At 41.3% G+C, this 25,487-nt stretch overlaps 1 protein-coding gene across 2 annotated transcripts in view; it reads left to right on the top strand.

The window, feature by feature from the left end:
* SAMD12 (sterile alpha motif domain containing 12) overlaps positions 1-25,487 on the top strand; it is a 387,717-nt gene that overhangs the window by 157,646 nt on the left and 204,584 nt on the right. For both annotated transcript variants that reach the window (XM_043601633.1, XM_043601632.1), the window contains exon 3: positions 9,618-9,747. In XM_043601633.1, coding sequence (XP_043457568.1) covers positions 9,618-9,747 — 130 coding nt within the window. The remainder of the gene's footprint in view (positions 1-9,617; positions 9,748-25,487) is intronic.

Raw genomic sequence — 25,487 nt, 5'->3', positions numbered from 1 at the left:
AGCCTGAAATGGTCAGACTTGGCCAGGCATGTTCTTACAATGATTTCACAGGAGCAAGAAAGCATGCACAAGCCCCAAAGACCTCTCGAGAACTCCCCTCAGACCTGGCCCATCATCACCTGTGCCTTGAACTTTTGATCAAAGCAGGTCACACTGCTCCCCTTCCATCCCCACCCCCACCCCCAGACTCAAGACTTGGAGAAACATGCCACCTTGTGCCTAATGGACCTCCAGCTGTATTCAGAGAGTCGTTTTGTACTTAGGACATTTTGGTATCAATCCACCACATTGTTACTCCAAAGGAATTGTCCTAGAAATATGAACGCATGAACATTTTCTGGTCCTTACATTCCTTTTTGTTTTAGCATGCTTTCACTCATCCAACATCCGCACGGGGTTTTGCTCTATCAGGCACATGCTCAGAGCATATGTGTGCCTTTGTACCTTGCAGCACAGCACCTCCCATAGGGTGTGCACATTTGGGCAGGTGAGCAGTGGGCTTTCCTCTGTACTGAGATGGAGCAGACACCAAGTACAGTGTGATCCTCTCCCTCCACGTTTCTCTTAACAAGCACAACACTCTGGGCTTACAGGAAGAACAGGCCTTGATAAACAGCCATCCGGGATGCCACAGACATCTCGTTTCCTATTGACTGCCTGCGCATGCCTGTTTACCCCTCCGTGAGGTTTTAATGTTAGAATCTCTTATGCCCAGCAGCATGCATTTGGAAATCAGATCTTCACCAGCATGACATACAGGCATCCACCTCACAGCTTGTGAGCAGTAGAGCGTATGCATCTCGATGGTGCGCCTTTATATATAGTTCCATCAGGTGCCTGGGGAGTCCAGACAGTATCTTTGGCATGGCATTGGGACATGTTGTGCATGACTGTTCCTGGAGACAGGGAAGAGCTGGTTCTGAGTGTCAGGGAAACCACTGGCATGACCTATCATGGGAAAACACGAAGTGATGCTTTTTGGCTGCAGCAAAGCAGATTTGAGTAAGGCGACCATCCCTTTGACTCTCCTAATTTGGTATCTTTGCCTCTCCAGGTTTCTTCTTTTTTCCTACATTTTCTCATTTCTTGTTCCTAAGCATGCCATTTTTACTGGTGCCTTTTAATACTTCTCCTTTCCTTCAGCTATCTTCCTTTGAGTTCACTAACCTTACCACCACCTCCCAATGCCTGCAACTTGGCTCGGGTCAGCTGGACTCCAGGGATCACCTCTGTCTGCTGTATTGCATGGCTGCTTCCCCAGCGAGGCTTGCAAATTCCAGCAGGGCAGCATATCACTGACATGCGAGAGATTAGAAGATACACTTTCCTGAACACATAGTATGTGACAGGCACCTTTAAAGTGCTTTGAGTAAACTATTTCTTATTTCCACAAATGACAAGCTACGTTTTATTTTCAGTGTACTGAGGGACATGTTTAGAAAGGTTCAGTGACCTGCCCAAGGTCACCGTGCTAGTGAATGCCACAACTAACCTTCAGTCTAGGTCCGCATGATTCCAAATGCCAACCTTGTTTCGTTACATCACTCTCTGTGTCAATCGGAAAAGAAAAATCGAGAATCAGAAATGTGAGCTGTCTTGCTAAGAATTATACTGCTAGAATGTCTCTGCATATTTGGCTCAGTGTAAGAGAAATCTAATTGGAGAAAAGGCTGTTGTAGTTCTAACCTGGGAATGTCAAGAGCACAGCTGGGACTTGAATCATCTTTCTGACACTCAAGGATATAGGAGCTGTGATATATGATGACGGACCAGACAGTTCTTCATTCGTTCAACAAATAATTATTGAGTGCCTGCTGTGTGCCAGGTACTGTTCTAAAGTTTGGGACTCTTCATGAAATAAAAAAGATCCCTGCCTTTGTGGAGATGGCAGGCAGGTGGGAAGAGACAGATGAGGATGATAACAGACGAAATAAGTGAGCTACATAGTACCGTAGATGATGCTTGCTCTTGAGAAGGAAACACTGGAGCAGTGTAATAAGTATCAGAAGTGCCAGAGGGAAGAGGGTTGCATTTTTAAATAGGAAGATCAGGGTAAGACTTACTGAGGAGGTAGAACTTGAGCAAAGGTTTGAAAGAAGGGAGGGAATTAGCACTGTCACTGTCGGGGAGAGGAGCCTCTCAAGCAACATACGAACTGAGGAGAGTTGGCACTTATACGCAGCAGCATTAAGGTGAGGGTAGTGGGCGCAGTATATAAAGGTAGCAAAGGAGTCCATCAGAGATACTGGGTTGCCAGATGGCTTGAGGCTTTGCAAGCCATTTCAAAGATTTAAAACAAGGGAAAAACAGAATGATCTGTTAGGTGCATCTCACCTAGATGAAGTAGGCTAGGTGTGGTATGATTGTGTTTTTGATCAAAATTGTAGCAGTCAGTGTGGGTGATGAAAGGAGATTGGGGTCTGGATGTAGTTAAAGGTAGACCTCTTGGTTTTGCCAATAGATTCAGTGTAGAATACAAGAGAAAGGAGTGTATGGTGATTTTAAGATTTGGAGCTATGGCAACATGAAGTATAAAGCTTCTCTTAGAGGAGGTGAGAAGTGTAGTTTTGAGAAGAAGGACAGGAGGTCAGTTTTGGACATGATGAATTTGAAATGTTTACTAGATCTGCAGATGAAATTGTGAGGTCATGGATGGTATATATAATTTCTTAGTTTGGGGAGAGAAGACTGGGCTGAAAATATAATTTGGGATTCATCAGCAAATACCATGGTTAAAAAAAATAATAAAGCAAGATACCCAGTGGAGAGTACCAGTATGATGTGTGAAATGGAAATCAGTGCATTGGGTGGTAAGGAGACTTGTCTTGCATTACTGAAAAGGCAGGACTCACAATCAGTGAGAGCATAGAAGCCTGACTTTGACTTCAACACACAAAAAAAAATTTTTTTGAAGACTTTATTTTTAAGTAATCTCGACACCCAACATGGGGCTCAAACTCACAACCCTGAGATCAAGAGTCACACACCTCACCAACTGAGCCAGGCACCCCAATACAAAAATAACATTTTAACCTATTAGAGCTTATTAGCAGTGGAATAACCATTTTCACAGGTGCTTTTGCTGATGCTGCAAATTTTCAGGGAGAATCTTGAACCTAGATCATTGTTTTTCCAAATTTTGTATAGCTCTAAAAAAAGAGAATGGTAATTATTTTCCATTAGGGGATTAACATTGGTCTTTATCCAAGAAGTTAACACACATGTGTATCTTGATATATTTATCATAGCCCTGGTTTACTCTCCACTGTTTTAGATGTGTTAAAGTGGATTGGATTCTTGCCTTAGGTTTAAACTTGAACCTACTGGCTATGTAGAGTCCTCCAAAATTTCAGTTCCTGTGAGGCTGTAGTTCTGAGGATTTAGGAATGAAAAAAGCCATCACTAAAATTCAATATGGGCAAATTAAGGGGAAAATTATATCAGGTCAATTTTTTTTTATTTTAATGACACTACTATAATGATGTCTTAGAACAATGGTTCTCAAACTTTTAATCGTAGGATCCTATTATAATCTTAAAAGTTTTTGAGCACCTCAAAGGGCTTGTGTCTACAGGGATGGTGCAAATATGGGAGAACAACCAATACACTGGTTAATAAGGATTCCCGATGATGCACTGAAACCTGCAAAATAAAGTTGAAGTTCTTAAGAATCTACTTTCAGGAAAGGAGAACCCCTACTTTGACAGAAGTTAATTTGAAGAAGACCCAAAACTGTAGATTTCCGCTAAGTTCAGTGTAAGCCAATGATCTGACTTTGCAAAAGAAAGGACGGAAGGTAGGTAAGTTTGGGTTTCAATACTGTGTTTCTTTTTGTAGTCAGTGCTTTTGAGATACTGCCTTTTGAAGGAAATATTAACAAGCTACCATGCCCTGTGGAGGAGACTGGAAATCGAAAGGTCTAAAGCAGATACCATGTGAAGAACAGATGGAGAAACTAATAATGCCACTCTGTTTACTTGGAAAAATTCCTAAAGTTGCTCACCCATTACTGCTACTGAGGGATGCTACACTGGTTAGAAGAGACAAACACTGGAAACGAGGAAGCACTGAATGGTTGAGGTGATGTTAAAGCAATGGTTAAAGACAGAAAAATGTGAAATAACACGACATATATTTATCTTGCATTTATCTAAGAGATTTTACTGTAAACTTTCCAGCAGTGAGATGCCTTCTCATTGAGAAGCATGAAATTTAAGAGGTTCATTCATCACGTTTTCGTTTAAACCTAAGAAAGTGACCAAGTGGAGTTCAGAAGCTACACTGTGAACAGGATAGAAGAGATAACCGTTACGACTTTCTAACCAGCTCCTTGCATGAAAGAGTTAAGGCGCCGGAAGAGGGCATTATTAGTACTTGAAAATCAATTCATTCAGAGCCAAGGATTCTGTGAACTAGCCCATGGATCCATTTTGGGGGTGAATGAGCTTCAGAAGCTGTTAAAGGAGACGCAAATGGCTTGTTGTATATGCTTGTCCTTCCCCTCCACCTTGTCATTCCTTTTTCCAGTCTTGAGTAAGATTACACAGTGGTTAAACCAACGAAAGAGGAGACCAGCATCTAAAGGAAAATCACTGCAGGCTGGTTAAGAGAAGAGGCAATGTTGAGAGCTTGCAAACACCTGTTTATAATGAGATGCTGCAGATGTGTTTGCCACTTGCTGATATTTGGGCACAACAGTCACTCCGACCTGCCAGTACATATCAGCAATCTACGTGTTGCCTACTTTTTCCCCGCTCGGCCTTGTGTAAGCTTTCCTAGTTAAGTGTATACAACCATTGGGAGCTTTAGGTTGTAGTGTTCTCTTATAAATCAAAACCTAGTAAATTAAAGAGATTTTATATTACAAAACAAGTAAGTTGACGGGGCGCCTGGGTGGCGCAGTCGGTTAAGCGTCCGACTTCAGCCAGGTCACGATCTCGCGGTCCGTGAGTTCGAGCCCCGCGTCAGGCTCTGGGCTGATGGCTCAGAGCCTGGAGCCTGTTTCTGATTCTGTGTCTCCCTCTCTCTGTGCCCCTCCCCTGTTCATGCTCTGTCTCTCTCTGTCCCAAAAATAAATAAACGTTGAAAAAAAAAAAAAACAAAAAACAAGTAAGTTGAGGGATAATCAAATGACAAAATTTAACTTGAAAAGCATTTTGTAATATGTTCTTTCACTATCAAGCTTCTTCTTTAAAGCATTTAATTATTTTGTAACTTAGAAAAGCTTCCAGTTTACCTTAAAGAACTTAAAACTGAAGAGTTTTCTCCATTTTAGCACAAACCAGAACTATAGACTGAAATTGTTGAATAAAGGTGAGGAATCATTTGCCAAAAGTAATTTGCAAACAGATTTTCCCTCAGGGATGTGTCTTTCGCATCAAGTGAGGCCTCCTTGTAAAATAGACCCTAAAAGTGTCTGAAGTGCACTTTCAGCATCTCTACAGAAAAGTCAGGACCAATTCGGAGAGGAAATGCCTGGAATTCTGTTTGGTATCACAATGCTTGCAGTTAAGATAACAAACTGCCTCTGGCTCCTTTCAGGGCAACAAAACTAACTAAAATCAGCACCAGGGCTGTAAATCCTGGAGAATGGTATGGTAGACCAGAGCCCAGAGAAAGGGAACTAGGGCAAATGTTTTTTTTAATGCTTGCCTTTCGGCAGGATAGGTGTTTCGGGTTTTTTTTTTTAATTACTATTTCTAATAAATATGAAATACTATTGATTTGTTTTGTGAACTGTTTTGGATTTGGCTCCCACCGGGGGTGGGGAGAGGGAAACAACATATCAGAAAATTTGGGGCTGGAGTTGCATGTAAGCTGTGAGAATAGCAGAGCAAAGGAGGGCGCTTGAAACATCACTATGGAGCTATTAGGTTTGACAACTCTGTACCTCCCAGTGGGACGATGCAGTAAGTAGATTGACATGGGTTTGACATATGCTCATTGTTGTTCCAAATGACACATGGAAGTGTAAGCTCTTTAAAAGAGTTAGGTTATGGCATTCACTTCCAAAATTTGGTTGCTACTGGGGATGGGGTAATCGTGATGGGAGAAGTGACTGAAGTTCACCCGGGTGCTGTGCAAAGAGCAGTTCAGGCAGAAAAAATGAAGTCGGCTCTGAGAATCCATAAGCAGCTGGATACTGAGGGAAGTGGAGTCTTTATAGCTCTTAACCAACTAATGTGTGGCAAATTAATAATTCCATAATAAAGCCAAGACTAAGAATTGGCTAATAAATGGGGCCAGTGCTTTTATCACTATCAGATTAAGAAGAGACAAGCAATTGCCCAATGATAGGAATCTTTATCCCTCCCCATTTTATTTATGCCAGTTGACATGGAGGCAGATCCATGTAGGTTCCTGCAGTCTTAAAAATCTGTGCCTAAAGCATTGAGTGTATTGCCGTCCAAGCAAGTGATACCAAATTACTGCTTAATAAGAGTATATTCTGAAGGAAAAGCAAGGCACCTCCTTGCATGTTAGCCTCAGAACACCCAAATTTATGACAAAGGGATAATTTGTAACAAAAGCATACTTGGGGGCTGATGGGGATGCATCCTGAGTTCACTTGGCATGTATGGGTTAATCTCGACCTGAAGCCCAGTTGAGGGGGCTTTACTTTGTGCCAAGGGGCCTCTGTTTCCTAAGAAATGAGCAAGTTAAAGGTGCTCTTCCCGGAAATTTAGCATATTGATATATAAGCAACTTCACCCTCTTGTCTTTCCCTTCCTAATTTACAGCTGTCCTATAATTGGTTTATAGGAGTTTTCAAGAGATGTGATTAGCTTTACCTGCAGTAAACTTGTAAAGGGTTTCAGGGTAATGATGTGTCAGTTATGAACTCATTCAGTTAATCTGAAGAAAAATTTTTAGAGCAGGAAGGAGCCAGATTCAGACTTGTAAAACATGATGGTAGTGCATTTCTAGCTAAAAGAGCCAAAATTCTAGTTTCCTTATCATGGAAAGGAAAAGAGGGAATGACAAGCAAATAAGAAACCAAACAACAAAACATTAACTCATTTGCACCAACGCCCCCAGAGGCCCTCCTCGCTCATCAAAATTAGAACAATTGATACAGGTGCATACGGAGCTTAGAGGGACCATGGTGGGCAGCCTGTGACTCAGGGATATGGGGTGTGGAAGGAAGAGGCTGACACGTTTGACTAGAAGCCACGTGGGAGCAAGACACAGTTGGTGGAAAGCAGCAAAACGCTATGCTTGAAATTCACTGCTGGGTTCATTTCATTAATCCATTCACTTATTCATCATGGCTGCATAGCATCTCTTAAATGCAGGGCATTCTGAGAGCACAGTTGTAACACATCCTCACCAGCATATAACTTAGTATTGTAATTGTTACCAGCATTATAGAACATGGTACCTTAACTTCGTGATGACAGACAATGGTTTATGATGCTCATGGATTACGCGAGTCAGGAATTCACTCGGGGCACAGCAGGGATGGCTTGTCTCTGCATCCTGGTGTCTGGGAGCCTCAGCTGGAAGATTCAAAGACTGATGGCTGGAATCATCTGCAACTTGTTGACTCATTGTCTGATGGTTGGTTGGTGCTGGCTGTCAGCTGAAACATCAGTTTGGGGATTGGCCAAAATTTCTACACATCATCTCTTCACGTGGTCTGAGCTTCCCCACAGCATGTGGCTGGGTTCCAAAGCTGAATGCCAAAGAGGATGAGCCAGGCAGAAGTTGTATCTTTTTGGTGACCTTGCCTTAGAAGTCAATCAATTCCACTGTGCTCCACTGGCCAGAACCACTACAGACCTTGCCAAAATTCAAGGAAAAAGAACATCAACCCCAAATATCAGTGTAGGAATATCAAGTACAATGAATAAAGAACAGATATATGTGTACGGATGTGTATATATGTACATGTATAAAGTCATCCTTGAGAAATATAATCTACCACAATAAGAGTGAAAGAAAAAATTATAAAATAAATTAGCATAAAGTAAAAACTATTGCTTGTGATGATTTTGTAAGTCATGGCCCAAAGAATCCTATTGGAAATATACTAACAGAAAAAAGAAACACCTGAGCACTGTGTTTCACAAGTGTGAATCACGTGCATGTGACTTCTGTTAGTATCTTGTTACCATCTATATCACTGTTCATTCCCTTCATTTTTTTAATTGACCAACGGTTTTTAAACTCAAATTTGTTTTAAAAGCAAACTAGGGGCACCTGGGTGGCTCAGTCAGTTGAGTGACTCAGGTCATGATCTCTCAGATCGTGGGTTTGAGTCCCACGTTGGGCTCTGTGCTGACAGCTCAGAGCCTGGAACCTGCTTCAGATTCATATTTCCTCTCTCTCTCTCTCTCTCTCTCTCTCTCTCTCTCTCTCTCTCTCTCTGTCTGTCTCTCTCTCTCTCTCTCTGTCACACACACACACACACAAATAAACACTAAAAATAAATAAAAGCAAACTAGATATTACTACTGAAAATAAAAATTTTTTGCCTTTATTTGCCATAATACAAAAGTAACCTTAAATATAATAAAAATAAAATTGAACAGTCGCTAGGTGTGTTGCTTTCTGATGAAGGTTGTAATGGCAAAGCATGCCCTCTTTGTCAGAAATGTTAGCAGGTATTCGAAAGATATTAAATCACAGTCCTACAAAATTGAGGCTCTCTTTTTGCCTTAATCTGAAAGATTGAAAGAGAAGTAAAAGTGAATGATCCCTAGTGAGAAGGTCAATGACATTGACCAGGTCTGGGTGCTGCCCAATATCCTTTAAAGATTTTTCTATATTACAATCCTAGATTTTTGACAAATACTGATAAAAATTTTTTAAAAACTAAGCTTTCATCTTGTCCCAGCCAAGTTGTTAGGATCCATGAGGAAGATGGGCATCTGGCACAGAGCTGATGCACATTAATTGATGAATGAATTAATTCTGTCAAAGGCTAGGTCCTAACACACCTTTGTTTTGTTTCATAAACCCCTTCCTGAAAGATCTGTTGAGCAGTAAAAGGCCTTAATTAGTTGGCTTCTACATCAGGTTTAGCCACCCCATTATCTTATTACCATTCTCCACATGCTGGCAGAATTGACTTTTTGCTTCCCCGCTGTGGCATAACTAATTCCTAGACTTTACAGGACCACTCCCAGGCCAGTGTGCACTCTTTAGTACGTAGGCATCTAAATCCAATAACATTCGTTCCTGAAATAATTATTAGCGCCTGCCAGGGCTAGTGTTGCACTAGACCCTAGAGATCTCAAAATGGACACTTTTGTGGACTACAAAGAAAGGCCACTTGGGGGCAGCTATTTCACCCCTAAAATTTAATTAAATGCTTAGCAACAGCATTGTCTTACTGTTGAAGTGTTTGTCAGAAAACACTACTTCCTGGGGACTTTTTCCAGTGGAGATGATAACTTGAGAATAAGTATAATTTCCATGGCCTTTTCCACCTAGACCTTTTCTTCTGGTTTTCATGGGTGTGGAAAAGGTCTATAGAGGTTAGGAGGAAAAGAGCCAGATACTTACCTTCAGGGATTCCAGCCGGTAGCCTTGACCACACCCTCTAGGACTTCTAACAGTAGTGCCTTTCTGGACATGGGGCTGACATTAACCTTTTCCTTCTTCATTTATAGTCGGCTACAGTGAAGCTGTCAAAACCAGTGGCTCTGTGGACTCAGCAGGATGTCTGCAAGTGGTTGAAGAAACATTGTCCGAATCAGTATCAGATCTACAGTGAGTCATTCAAACAGCATGACATAACTGGTAAAGTATGCGGCATCCAAAATATTTTACTCCCTCTTTCTCTCCCCATCACGGTGGCCTTTCCCATACCCTTACAATGAACTGCATCTCCCTGCTGAAATTTTCTGGCATGGGTTTGCTTACTTTAAAAGGAGAATGGATTCCAGACCCATGCAAACTATGCTACTGAATAAGCATAAGAAGTTCTAGAGAAGCTTGGATTCTGCAGGTTCAGTACAAGTATGTGGGAGTCAAGCTAAGGGGGTGGGTGGGGGACTCTAGAGAAAATGTGTACCAATCCTAGAGAAAAGAAAGGAAGGAAGTCTTCCAAAGTATCTAGGTTTGTGGGATCAGTATTTGATGTTCTAAGTAGGAAAGATTTCTAAACAGGAAAATTCTGAGGTGAATATGATAATACTAACTTACAGTCCCTGAGATGAATACCTTCAAAGCACAAATGAAGATTCCATTTACATCAAGGGGCTCTGAGTATTATATTTGAAGGTCAAGAGACACTTGGAAGCAGAAACCATGACAGTATAATGAACTGTAAAAGCCCTTAGGATCCTGTCTCTCGATTGGAGAACAGGCTGGGTGAGAAGAAGCCGATAGGGCCCGCCGTGGGAGCCCATCAGAACAAGGGCATCTTCACACTTCCCCTGTGTTCCCCTCCCACCCTGAGGGTCTGCATGAATATGGGCCGCGTCCCTCCCCTTGTCCCTCTCCTGTTGCAAACACTGTGATGAAACACAGGACTGAAAAACATGCTCTGTGCACCAAAACTGTGCTTCAGAGGAAAAACGTGTTGAGGAGTCCCGATTCTAGTCCAGATCCTTCCCCTTTTCCAAGAGAAGACTATCCTCTAGTGGGAAAGTGACTTGATCTTGAGTAGCCCAGCACTGTGAATACCAAGCCTCTTTCCAAACTGGGTGGTTTTCAAAGTGTGTTCCATGGAGCCCTTGGGTGCGCTAAAGGTTGCCAATGGGATGGGGTGTGCTTTGGGTAGAGATAAGTGTGTCAACTAAACCAGCTCCCTTTATATCTGTTTTACGTGTTTGAATTATACGAAAAACTTCATTTGGAAAAAAGGTTTCTAATACTAAAGAACATTTTTCTTTTCTTTTTTTTTTTTTTATGTTTATTTTTGAGAGACAGAGCGCAAGCGAGGGAGGGGCAGAGAGAGGGAGACACAGAATCCTAAGCAGGCTCCAGGCTCTGAGATGTCAGCACAGAGCCTGATGCAGGGCTCGATCTCATGAACTGTGAGATCATGACCTGAGCCAAAGGCAGACGCTTAACTGATTGAGCCACCTAGGTGCCCCTAAAGAATATTTTTCAAATCCTGAGCTGGATTTTCCTAGATTCCTTCTGACCAAATTGGTAATGTTTTAATATTTAAGGAGCACACCCAAGTGTAGCTCAGGCTGAGTAGTTAACAGAGAGTGAAGTGTTAAAATTGTACTTAATTAATTCACTTTGCTTCCCCCCCACCCCCAAGTAGAATAAAATGGCTTTTTAGGTGAAATTCCTGAAATTCTGAAGGCACTGTCAGAACTTAGCTTAGATTCCAAGTGTCAAATTGTTTTTTCTTTGGCCCTCCCTTAACAATACAAGAGCATCTCAGAGTCCTTTTTTCCACCCCTTAAGTAATCAGTTAGTAACCATTTGGCTGATTATGGTCGCCTTCATCCCAAAATGTGTGCTTAATGTTTCTTAATGCCTGTGTGATAGAGTAAAGGCAAAGCCTTTTTCGTGATCTTGTTTGAAAGTAGTGTTATCTTTTATTATGGGCGGGCATTATGGGATACCCTTGAGGGAAGGGAGGCATTTATAATGGTTTTTCAGGGAGGGGCATTACATCCCTTAGAAGTAAAGGTCCCATGCTTCAGTGCTCCAAGTCAATGGTACCACTTCCCAAGGCTTTCTGCTAAGTGACTTGAAGAAAGAGGGTGTGGACATGAGATACACCTGTCATTGCTTCTGGTGGCACATTTGGTCTCCATGAAATGCCACTGATACTGGTAAACCACAACCTTCTTGAAATCCCAGGCAAGCTGCTTTAGCTGGTTGAGTTATTTAACCTCCCTCTTCATCTCCAAAATAAAGATAATACTACCTGTCCGCAAGAGTTGTTATGAAAACTAAATGAAATAATATTAAATAAACTACTAAGTTGGCCATTTCTTGACACCTTCTACATGTCAGCATTTTGCTATCATGTCAAGACTCATCTGGATATGTCTAAAAACATACTCTTCATTCTAAGGGCAGCCTTTTTTCAGGCAAGAAAGGAAAGCAGAAAATTATTGGGGACTCAGGGGACAGAGAGAATGATTTCACATTAACTTTTGGCCCACATCTTTTTGACATTCACCTATGAGGCCTCAGAAAGCCACTCTCTTCCCCTGTTCTCTGGGCCTCGCCTCTCCAAATATGAATGTGAAATACCTGAATGATCGCAGGCGCCAAGTGGTCAGATAATAGACGGGACTGCAGCTGGCCCGCGGTGACCAGCCCTAGGATGCTGGAGGCTGTGGGGATCTCCGTGCCCTTGGAGACTAGGCTATGATAAGCAGGACAGAGAGGTCTGTGAAAAATTAAGACCTATGGTAACAGAGCAAATGTCGCCAGCCCCCAAAAAACAGTGGACTACTGAGGGTGAGGGCCGGCAGTGCTGACAGGTGCCGGGTAGAAGCCCAGAGCTGCAGCTGTGTTGTGTCATCTTGTGAAGGTCACTGGTGCCCTTCAGCTTTCTTTATCTGCAAAAAGAGGATGGTACCAGTACCTGCCTCATAGTGTTGCTGTGAAAGGAGTTCATGGTCCTGGGAAGCATGCATTGAATGCTGCTTCTGTTCTGAATAGCTGCTGCTGTTCTCCTCAGTGCTGTTCTGATTTTGGTGAAAACAACACACATATAAACGGTGTTGAATTCGTCTGTCTTTATTATCCTGAAAACTGGGAAATGAGCAACCGGGGGTGGCAGGGTGAGGGTAGTCTAGGCTGGTAAATATCCTGTGCTCATCTGCAAGGCTGCAACAAAAATGCTCACCTGTCTCTTATTTATGCCTAGATCCTCTTGAGTGTTGCTGTTCCTTTGCTTTTTCTTAAAGGGTGGGTCTCCAATATCATGCTTATCAAGCAAGTGTGTTATACCAGTATAACATATAAACAGTCCCTTAATTTAGAGGCAGATGGTACAGCGATGGCAAATAAAAAGGACATATATTAAACGGAAACAAGAAAAGAGGGCTTTCACAGACCTGAGTGTGATCCTCCCTGCTTGTCCTCCACCCCCAACCTTTGACAAGTAAGAGCTATACAATATTACACGAGTTAGTTTTTCATCAGTGAAATGAGAATAAATATTTTAAGAGTTGTCGGGAGAATTAAATGGAACGATGCTCGTGAAGGGCCTAGCTTAACGCCTGATACATAGTAGACATTTATCCATTTACAGGTATTTATGGAGCATCTACCTTGTCCCGGGTTTGGGGAATACAGAAATAAATAAGACAGTCAGTGGTCTGTGCAGGGAAAAAATTGGGCTTCTGTGAAAAACTGTGCCTCGTCAATAGCACACCATTTGGGGCTATCTAATTCCACGGAGCTGTTTTTACAACTCCGTACGTTGTAGATAGCTGGTAGCAATACAGAATAATCCTTGTTGTGGATGTGTAAATTCTGTCCCACAGAGGTTCAGCTGGCTTTCCTAGCCACTGTGGAAAATCTGACTTCTGCCTGCCATTGACACCTTCATTTACTCTCGCTGATCTACGTGTGTTTGCTCTTTGGATTCTCCTTTGTAGTATCTTTCTCCTGCTTATTATATCTTACTAGCTTCTTCACTAATGAGTTAAAAACAAACCTTAAACGTGTTCATTTTGTATTTTATGAGAATACTGGTTTTAACCTTTTTTGAAAATTACCCTGTTTTAACTTCAGGAGCTCAATTCCTTTTTTATGTTTCAGGCAGCAAGTCCATTAATAGTTTTTAAGCCTTTGTTTGAAAGACATTGAATTATACACAAACATTCCCCCCTTTATCTCCAAAATCTAAGAAAAGTTAAAATGTGTTTCAGTATAGGAGCATTCGAAACCTTTTGCAAGTTTCCTACTAGAATTTCTGAGAATCTCATTGTGTCCAGAAGGCACCTGCTATTTTGTGGCAGATGTGTTTAATCAGAGGAAAAGTTACTAGTGTTACCTCCCTGCAGAAGCGCTCTTAAAAGGCATTAGATGGTTAGAACACCTGAGAGGCATTAGGATAGATAGATTTAAATCATCAGATTAGGCTTGAAGGAAAGAAATTTGTCTATTTTCCTGTGCTTGCAAGATTCTCTCTCCAGCTTTCTGAGGCTGGCTTGGAATGCTGATGAGGAAGCTCTACTGGGGCCAGGTGTAAGCTCACAGGCAACTTTCAGATTCTCTTTTATGCACAGTTAAGAATATTTTCAGGTTTGAGGCGATTTCAGCCCCTGGCTGTGCCTTGTGTTGTTCCCGTGGCTGCTGAAGTGAGTGTACCTCCTTCAGCATCAAGTTCTCCATCTGGAAAGGGTTCTTTCCCCTGCCAACTTGAAAGGCTTATTTTTTATGGGTGAAGCACTTAGAGTTCCCTAGAATATAAAATATTTTTAAAAGCTATTTTGAATGTGTAAAAGGTTTCCGTGGAGTCTGCTTTGTGGCACAGCAATGGGAATTCTTCAGATGTCCAGATGTCTGCAGGAATAAATACTTTTCATATGAATATCCCCTGCAAGTGGTCAGTATTGATTTGTAGTACTTCCCAGTGGTCTCCTGCGACATAAATGAATATTTCTGTTCTTTTTGTCCTTCAAACACACCCCGTACCTCTTCTTTTCCCCTCTTCAAAATGTTCTGCTGAGATGTAGCACCCTGAAATGTGGCACTTCTGCCTACGTTATTGAACAAAAGGGAAACCTCTGTCTCTTTCAGACCTTTGGCTTGCGGCTCTGTGAGTTTGCTAACATTATTCCCTTCAGTGCTGATTTCTCTTTTTCACCCCTTCACCTTCTGCTATTGCCCTCCTCCTCTTAACTATGGTTGGAGTTACCCACAGGGACTATGGGCTGTATAGTTAACAAGCATCAAAAGAAGAGGAATGGTTACTTTCTGTGACTAGGTATGAGTGTACTACTTAATAGAATCCAATATAGCCACATAAAGTCTGGGCATATTTACAGGCAGTGCCTCATCTGTACATTTTCTTGTTGCTGTTTTCCCTCTGGATACTGTGTTTTACTTTTCTATGTCTTTGTGTTTTGTTACCTATCTCTTTTTGTATGAACTACTCTACATTTTTTATTGCATCTCAAGCAGCGTAGATTTGCATAGTAAAGTTTCTGACATCAACAAGGCCGAAGTTTCCCAAAAGTTAATTTTCCAATAACAACATATATTGCTTTTAACCCCTTTTGGTGGCGAAAGCTTACTAATATCACCTTTCCACTCTTAAGAATTCCCAAACCAAGGGTACTGAATCTGGTTGTCTTAATGATCCAGGATAATAGACTTCTAAATGTTGGGAAGGGGGTTAGATGTCATCCCAGGTTTTATGAGGTCGATAAACAAAATATTCCTTTAAATGTAATGTGTACGTGGAGATCAGAATATCAGCTTCATTCCTGATAAAGCTTTTTGGAGAATGTCGTTTAGGTCTTCAGACAAATTGGTTTGCTCAGACTATTTTCCCTCTAAATTAGGCATTCCAGGGGGTGGAGGGAGGTGGGGCTGGGTGTCTCAGTTGATTGAGCATTCAACTCTTCATTTCGGCTCAGGTCATGATCCCGGGATTGTGGGATTGAGCCCTGTGTCAGGCTCCGCACTGAAAGTGGTGCCTGCTTAAGATCTCCCTCTCCCTCCCTCCTCCCTCCCTCCCTCTCTCTCTCTGCCTGTCTTCTCCACTCACATGTGCACACACTCTCTCTCTCTAAAATAGTAAGTAAATAAAAATAGGACTTTCCCTCCCAGGCATGACTGGCCATGTCCCTTTTGCCACATAACAGAAAGCAGATTACATGAGGCACGCAGGTCACAAGAGAGGAAAGAACATTGCACTAGCTGAGCAAGCCCAATTCCTGCTTCCAAAGGCACCAGATAGAAGGCAGGAGAGGATCCAGGAGCATTAGTCCAGGAAGTCCTTCCACAAGGGACTAGGAAGAGTGGGGAAGTGGGTCTCCTTACCGAATCAACGCAATGCCTCCCCGTGTACCTAGATAGCCAGGCAGCCAGCCTTTGCTCAAACATCTCCAGGAATGTGCATTTCATAACTTTTAAAAGCAACCTTTTATCTAAGAGTTGGAGTGGTGGTGGTTACAGTGTTTGGTTTTTCTTATTCTCCTTTCCTTCTAAGCTGCAGGCCTGCCAAACTGCTTTGCAGGCATCAAATGCTATGTTCTTTTCTACCATTCTCAAAGCCACTCATATACCTGGATAATCCCAACTTCCGTTCAGGCTTTAGTTCAGACACCATCTCCTACAGAAAGCCTTTTTTTTACTCCTCCTCTGGATTAAGTAACCCATGCTGTAGCTCCCAGGGTAAGCCCTGTTGTAGGACTTGTCACGTTAAGTTGATAGGTAAAAAGTGTAATTATTAGAAGGTTCTGCTGAGGTTTAACTGAAACCCACCTGTAGGTCCTATTTAGGTTCCAGGTTAGAAACCTTTGCTGAGGAAAGCCCTTAATGACTGCTACTAGGACAGATTGTTGCCACCAGGCTCCAGGGGAACCACGGCATAGTCCTCAATCCTTTCCTTCATCCCAGCCAAGTGTTGGTTGGAGATCCCAAAATGTCTGCCTCTGAGTCCCTTCATCTCTAGTAGATGTCCTCCTTCTGCTACACGGGGAAGGTATAGACTATCTGATGGCATTTCCCTGAATATTCTTCCCCTCCACTCCATCTTCCAGAAGATGATACGACCCTCTTTTACAAATCACCTTTTCTGCCTCTGATTTAACCAGATACCCTCTATCATCCCCTGGGTCCTTGCTTCCTCAGCTGCAGTCATTCTCTCTTGAGTCTGGCTACACTGGCTTCCTCCTTTTCTCTAAATAGTTCCATTCTAGCCCCTTGTCCATTCTTTCTATTTCATTATTTTTTAAGTCACAGTTAATTCGTACATTTGAAAAAATGTACATAGCCACAACCATATGCCAAGCAGAACACCATACCCAACAACTTACAAACACTCTCTTCAAGTTCATGAGAATTATCCACCATGATATACTGCACTTAAGTGTATAAATAAATCTCAGCAAATTTCAAAACATTGAAGTCTTACAAGCACATTCTTTGACCACAACAGAATGTAATTAGGAATTGTTCATAAGATCTCCAGAAAATTCCAAATATTTAGAAACTTAACACACACTCAGGAACTGTGTGGGTGAAGCAAAAAAAAATCACAACAGAAATGAGAAAATGTTTTGAATGGGATGATAACAGAAACGTGAATATTCCAAATATCAGTCTTGTGCAGCTACAGTACAACTTAGAGGAAAATTATATCACTAAATACCTGTATTAAAAAAGACTTGAAATCAGTAAATGTTTACCTTAAGACATTAGAAAAGAACACACTCATCCCAAAGTAGGAGCTGAAACCAGTGAGATAAACATACGGGCAATAAAGAAAATTAACAAAGATGAAGTTGATTCTTTAAAGAGATAACAAAATTGGTAAACATTTACCTAGACCGAACCAGGAAAATAGACAATACCAAGAAAGAAAGTGGAGGTATCATTAAATTTCCTGTATACATTAAAAAAACAATAAGAAAATAGTATGAATAAGTTTATGCCAATGTACTTAGATGAAATGGACATGTTCCTTAAAAACTATAACTTAGCACCCACTTAAAGCTGGAAAATATAAATAGCCACATATCTCCTAATAAATTTTAAATCACAACCCCCGCCACATGTACACAGCCTAAGCCCTGAAGCCTTTTGCAATGAATTCAGATAATGATAACCAAACCTATGCAGATTCAGCGAGACAAGAGAGGAAAATGGGAGTACTTCCAAAGTCGTAAGTTCAGAATAACCATAACACCAAAACCTGACAAAGATACAAGAATGGTATGGCATAGACCAATGTCCTTCACGAACGTAAACCTAAAATCCTTGACGAAATACAAATAAGTTCAACATAGCCATAAACAAAAATGATACTATATCGTGACTGTGTGTGCATCAGAATTCAAGGTTAAGTTTTTGAAAATTCAGCTTGATTCGTTACATTAATAGGATAAATGCAGAAAGTCATATGATCATCTCACCAGATGCAGAAGGCTTCAGATTTCAGCTGTCACAGGTGAAGACCTTGGAAGTCATCACCCCAGTCCTTACAACAGGAATAAGCTGGACAAAATAAAAACTCTGTTGGGACCTATCAAAGAACTGATGTCACAAGGCAGATGATCACCCTGAAATGTGGAGCAGAAGCCAACCCAATAATAACAGACAAAAGATTTGACCCTTTGCAAGGAAGACGAAAGAATAGACAATAAGCACATGAAAATATGCTAAGGAATATTAACACCAGGAAAATGCAAATAAAGCCACAGTGAGATACCACTTCACGGTCAGTAAAATGGCTTAAATTCAAACGACTGGCAATAGTGAGGGTTGCTGAGTATATGTAGCAACTAGATTTCTCATATGACGTTACCGAGTATAATATGGTACCACCTAATTCAAAAACTATAAAGGTTTTTATGTGGTTAATCACACAATTATTAAATGATCCTGCAAATCTACTCTGAGGTATTTACCCAAGAAAATTGGAAACACATATTCATAAAAATTCCCATCCACTAATATCCAAAGGACTGTTTCTCAGAATGGACAAAAATTCTAAACAATTGTTAGGTCCCTCAGGAGTAGCATGGATAAACTGGTCTATATTCACACCGAAAGCACTGCTGGGCAGTAGAAAGGAGCCAGCTACTGATGCGTGCAACATGAAAGCATGTCACATGCTGAGTGAAGGAAGTTAGAAACACAAGAGTACGCACGGTGTGATTCCATCGTGTGAGATCCGAAGACACAAAATTGGCAGTGGCGGCATCTGGATCAATGGTTGCTTGGATTCGGGTGTGGAGGGGAGATGGGGAAGAAGGGCAAAGGAACTTTCTGTGGTGATGAAAATGCTTATATCTTTGTCAGAAGTTATCAACTTGGCACCTCCGATGTGTGAAGTTTGTTGTATGTAAATTATATCTCAACGTTGGTTTTTGGAGACTTGTGTGCTTTCCAAATTTTCTAAAATGGCATAGTGTTTTTTAAAAGGAGAAAATGAAAATGTCATCCTATGTCTTTCCATACGGGCTGTTGGATCATTTCTATTAAAGATGTTGGAGACGGATCTATATTCATCTTCTATTACAAATTCATCTATATTTACCTATGTTATAAACATATAGGTACAAATATATAAAATATATAGATGCATTGTATATGATATAGAATAATATAAATATATGGAACTATAAAGAAAGGTATCTATATATAAAGAAACGGAGTTTGAAAATCCACTTGGTGCATTTTTCACTGGAAGAATAACCTGAAATTACCAGAACATTCTTATAAAGAAAGGTACGGTTTTACCAATTGTTGGAAGATGACAGCTGACAAGAGAGCAGCTCTCTTCTCGTACTGAGACTTGCTCGTCTGAGCTACACTTGTGTATCCAAGACTTTTGGCTTTCACAGATGACTTAAATTTCAGAAAATATTTTTGCAGTAGCATATAATTGCTACCTCACTGCTTCACTCATTCATATTTTTAAATTAAAAATTACCCTCACCACCCTTTTATGAACCAAAGGAATTTTGACACACAAAATCTCATTTAAAAACACCCTAAATTTTACTTTAAGGAAAGCATACATTATTTCTCCCATTTGCATCACATCATGTGCCACTCTAAGGGGACATTCCTTGATGTTCTAAATACAGCATTTATTTAAAGTTATCTTTGAAAGGATAAGAATGGAGGTGATCACACAATGAACTATTTGCTTCATACATCAAAGAACTGGAAGGATTTTTTTTTTTTTTTTCAAACCAATTGCATAGACTTAAATGATCAAGACTACTCTTACAGGTGGGAGGATTTTTACTTGCTCCCTGATTCAGTTTTTTTTTTGGATGATGATCTCCCTCCCCTCACTGCTGTTTTAGGTTCTGTAGTTTGCAAAACTGAGACTTGAAGGGAAAGGTCTGCCTAGGTATCAGGGCCGGGGAACACAGGGCTGGGCTCAAGAGCTGGCTTTCTGTACCTTTGGATAGTTACAAAAGATCAGAGAAAGCCTGGATTGTGGAGACCCATGATAGGGTCCCCTCCACTGATTATTCACCCTGTGGGGCCTTGGCAAAAACTGTTTCACCTCCCTGAGCCTCAATTTCCCTTTCTCAAAAATAACATGTGTATCTTACAAAGTTGCTACTGGTTGTTTTTATTATTGGTCTGTGATTATATGGACTCCATACATAGGTTTATAAGAAGCAAAGGAGGGTATAGAAATCAGTTTTCAGGGGTGCCTGGGGGGCTCAGTCAGTTAAGCTTCCAGTTCTTGATTTCAGCTGAGGTCATGATCTCATGTTGTGAGGTCAGGCTCCATGCTCAGTGTGGAGCCTGCTTGGAATTCTCTTTCTCCTTCTCTCTGCCCCTTGCCCACTCACACCTTCTCTCTCAAAGTAAATAAGCATTAAAAATTTTTTTTTAATGTTTACATGCCAGGACTCCAGTAAGTCCTTTGCTACATTATTTAAGTTTATTGTCACAATAACCCCATAAGGTAATATTATTTCCATTTTACGAGTCAATTGACTCTCCAAAAACTTAGGTATCTTGTCTCATGTCATAGAAGCCTAAAAATGGCAAAGTCAGGGTTTTAACCCAGGGCTGTCTGAATCCAGAGCTCGGGGAGCTGACCTCTGTGCCGTGAAAGATAGCATCTTATAAGTACAAGCAAGTGATGAAAGAAGAGGAACACAAGGATAAACACCAAAGGAGACTTGAGAAGGAACTCTTATCTATTATCCGGGTTGATCAGGAAGTCTGCTTGGAGGAGGCTGGATTTGTCCTGTGTAGGATTTTAAAAGAGAAAATCCCTGAAATATCAAGGTGTATTTATGTATTTCATGTGACTCTCAGAGAGCTTAACAAGAGAATGTAACAACTTTTAAGCCATTGACCTCACCACCCCTTCTTGCGTCGGACCCTGACTCTTCTTCCCACACTGGGTTACCTGCCTGAGCCTGAAAACATTTGGGTTTCTGAACCTGAGGATGGGTCAGTGATGGAGGTGGAGATAGATTAGAAGAGTAGACTGAGGACTACATTAGAAGAGGCTTTGAATGTCAGGGTAAGGAAACCAGAGTTTCCTCTTGTGGATGTCATTCACCACCCATCAGTGAGGGTAGCATTACCACTGATGAGGGAACTGATGAGTTCAGACCACTCTTGGGAAAAAAATGGAAGGTGTGGATGAGAGAGGTCACCAGTGTGTGGGTTGTTGGCCCAAGTGGATCCTGGGTCATGATCTATCAGATATTTCTTTTACCAATCTCCAGCTTTTCCCTTTTCCCAGCCTCCAATGGTGGGGCCACTCCTAGCTCCTTGTCCACAAAGCCCACCCCTCTCCCCTTTCATTATTCTGAGTAAGCACCAGTGGTAGTAAATTTTCTTAACATTACTTTCTGCAGTATTACATCTATTTTGACCCCCTTCTTATTGGCTTCCTTTATGTCTCTGAGGAAAAGATACTTTGTCTCCCAAGGCCAATCCCCTAACCTGTGCTTTTCTCACTGCCTGTGTGACCCTCCCTCCTCCCCCACCAAATTGTGTTCATCTCTTCTTTGCCCATCAGACTTTTCTGCCTCCACTTTTGCATTCCAGTTTGAAGCCTTGCTGTATCCACCATATATCCCCTTCTTGCTACTCTTAACTGCAATCCTTCTGGTCTAGGTTTTCTGAGCCTCTGCATGAACAGCCTCCTACGATCCTACTTTATGTCTCTCAGGGAAAGCATCTATTCTTTTGTCCTTTTAAATCAGACTTGCCCGGGTCTCTTCCTGCTTAAAAAGACTTAGTGCCTACTGGATAAAGCCCAGATTCTTAAGCTTGGAGCATGAGGCCCTTGATAAATCTTCCTCAGGTTCGTTTGCAGCCATTCCTTGAATCCATCCTATCCCCAAACCCCAGCAGGCCACTCTCACTCTTGCCCCACTGTCCACCTAGTGAACTTGTAGTCATTTGTGAGGGCTAGCTCCAATTATGCCTGTCTTCCCCACCCTCCCTGGGCCTTTCCAAACAAAATTAATTTTTCCATTCCGTATTTCCTTCACATTTTTTTGCAGTGAATGATCGCTGTTGTTAGTATTAGAACACTTATCACGTTATGTTAACTTTACTTGATAAGAATACTTGATTAGTCCTTCAGTTTCCTGATTTGCCTCCTTTTCCTGAAGCCCATCCTACACTTTTCTATCTGCAGCTTCTTATAATTATGTTCCATTGATGTTCAAGTCTCTTTTCCTGTCTCATTCTTGGAGAAGCCCCATTTTATTATTATTTTTTTTTTAACGAACTCCTATGTTGGATCTGTACTAACCCCCAAAATGCTTTACTTGGTTACATGTTTATCTTCCTTCCATCAGCCCAGAAACTCCTATAAGGTAGAAATAGCATCTGGTTTATCTTACTGTCTCTAGCTGTGTTAACCCAGTGCCTGGCGTAAAATAGGCATTTGATAAGTGTTGATTGAATTAAATTGAGTTTGTTCTTCCTTTGATAGGCTTGGCACTGAACTTAAAGCCCTTCTACATTTCCTTGATAAGAATACTTGATTAGTCCTTCAGTTTCCTGATTTGCCTCCTTTTCATGAAGCCCATCCTACACTTTTCTATCTGCAGCTTCTTATAATTACGTTCCATTGATGTTCAGGTCTCTTTTCCTGTCTCATTCTTGGAGAAGCCCCATTTTATTTTTTTTTTTTTAACGAACTCCTATGTTGGGTCTGTACTAACCCCCAAAATGCTATCTTTAAGTGGACTTGAATGACAGACTCTCAAAACTTTGCAGAGTCCCATATTCAGGCACGTCTTCCCAGAGATGTTGTGGCAGAATGTGTCTAGATTTCTGCTCAGTGCCAAGAGTGATTGTCACAGTGTCATGGAAGTTTGTTGGGCCTGCCGAAAGTCAAGAGACAGGTATTATTTTGGAAGATGGAAAGAATATCCTTTATCTGAAAAGCTTCTGTTTAGGGCAGCAGGGCAAGAGCCCAAAGTCTGTCCCACCACTCATATGTTTAGTGCCGATTTGCCAGTGTTTCACAGGTAACAAAAGCATAATACAAATATAGCATTATTGTTTCTGACATCCATGTTGCCTGGATTTGGGTACAGCCATCCTAGATTTTTATTCTCAACTCCCCGTGGCAGATTAGCTAACCCCAAACTGCTTTAGTGATATTGACACTGTCTCAGAGATTACATCTTACACCAGACAAATGAGAACAGTGAGTGGGTGAAATAGGGTTACAATTGAACCCTATAAAGTTGCCAATATTGAACAATTTTCACCAACAAAATGGCACTTCATTAGGTTTACCCCGATAGTGGAATAACGTATCTTGTTTAAAAGGAAGTACGTTGGGGCGCCTGGGTGGCTCAGTCAGTTGAGCGTCCGACTTCGGCTCAGGTCACCATCTCACAGTTCATGAGTTCGAGCCCCACGTCAGGCTTTGTGCTCACAGCTCAGAGCCTAGAGCCTGCTTCAGATTCTGTGTCTTCCTCTCTCTCTGTTCCTTCCCTGCTCACACTTTGTCTCTCTCTCAAAAATAAACAAACATTAAAAAAAATTTTTTTTTCAGTAAAAGGAAGTACGTAATAAATGTTTTTGAGACTTACATAATGTGCCAGGCACAGCAGTAAGTACTTTTTATGCATTAACTCACTTAATACTCAAGACAACTCTAAGATGTATTATCCTTCTCTTTACATATGGGGGAACTGAGACACAGAGGTTATGACTTCCTCAAGCTGACACAGCTAATAATGTGCAGTGGATATTCTAATAGCACGAGAATGATTCTTCTGGCCCAGGGGTTGGCAAACTTCTTTTGTAAAGGGCCAGGTAAGGCCATTTGGCTTTGCAGGTCATGTGGCCTTTGTCCCAACTACTAGACTCTGTGCAGTATATAAATGAATGAGGCGGCTGTGTTCCAGTAAAACTTTATTTACAAAAATAGGCAGCAGGCTGGATTCAGCCTACAGGCTATGGTTTATAGATCCCTATTCTAACCTCTTCCTCCCTATCCCCAAATATGTTTTCTCAGTGACGGTTACAAAAGAAATTTAGAAGTTACAGTTTTTAAAAACGTGTGTTACTTTTCCCTCTTGTGTACCCAATGTAGAAAAATTAGAAAGTGCACATACACAAAAAAGGAAAACATATTAAAATCTCCCTCTGATTCAAACACTCAGAAATAATCCCTGGCATAAAGATTTTGATGTGTATCCTTTCAGATTATTGTCTCTGCACACTTATTTGTGTGCAGCAGACCTTAGGGAGTGGCACAGCCTCTTTTTAAGTGGCTTAAAAATACATTTATATGACAAATACATTTTTAAGTTAAATGCAAACTGTTTTCTTTGGCTGTTAGTAGTTATTCTCTGGGGATGTTGCATATATTTACGCTTTTCAGATAAATTGTGTATCTGGTTCCATAGGCTCCTCTATTTCACACCCACCCTCCCTTCCCTGGCTATGCCCGTCTTACATTCTTTGTTGTATTATGGAGTCACGGTTTTCTTTCTCTGGTATTTTTACCTCTGGTATTGATCTTCTCCCTTCACCTTTGCCCTGGTGATGGCCAGCCACAGAAGTGAAACCAGCCCTGTAGGTAAATGGGCACTAGAAAAATAAAGCGTCTCCAAGTCCCTGTCACTGTCCTCTATAGATGCCACCCTTGGGGGCAGTATAATTTCTTTGAATGTTTTCCTTCTGTTTGCTTCCCTCTTCCCCAAGGCTCCTCCAAAAGAGAAGCTTGCACAGCTTTTCTTAAGTTCATTAAATTTTCAGTGCCTTTCCCCCATGGTTGGTACACGGCAGGCAACACAAGACAAGAGGACATTAGAATTCCTTCCGGGGAGAGAACATACTGTGAGTAGTTTCAAAAGGTCGCCTGTTGCCACAGTGTCCTTCTTTATAAATCTTTCAGGGGACGGTGAGGTGTATCTAGAGAGGAAAGATGGGATTGCTGTAGTCATTCCAGAAGAATCTTAACCTCAAATCTGCCTTTAGCAATAAACTCCCAGTGATGATCCGTTGAGCACACAGCCAAGTAGGGGGGGGGGGGGGGGGAGATACCTGTGTTTTTGCAAAATATGCTCCCACTAAGTTCAAGTCAAAGACTAGCCTGTCTCCCAACAAACGTAGACAGCTGTAGGGTAAAGGATGCAGTGATGGCTGGGTGCTGACAAAAAGTGCTGCTATAGAATGTGAAAGGGAAGCCACATTGTTTCTCTAAGCAATTTCCTGAATGTGTTTAGTTAACCATTCTGTGGATCTCCCCAGAATCTTCGATTGTTTTATTCGTAAAAAACTTCCCACTGACATTTGTATCACCTGAAATTTACAAAAGTGATATTTTCCACACATTATCTAAGTGTGAATCTCTCTTCAGATGAGGAACCTGAAGCTCAGAGAAGTTAAGAAAATTGACCCAGACCTCA

The sequence above is a fragment of the Prionailurus bengalensis genome, chromosome F2 (genome assembly GCF_016509475.1).
Source record: "Prionailurus bengalensis isolate Pbe53 chromosome F2, Fcat_Pben_1.1_paternal_pri, whole genome shotgun sequence".
Classification (NCBI taxonomy): Eukaryota; Metazoa; Chordata; class Mammalia; order Carnivora; family Felidae; genus Prionailurus; species Prionailurus bengalensis.
The sequence above is the reverse complement of the archived record's forward strand: the minus strand, read 5'-3'. Positions and strand labels throughout refer to the sequence as shown.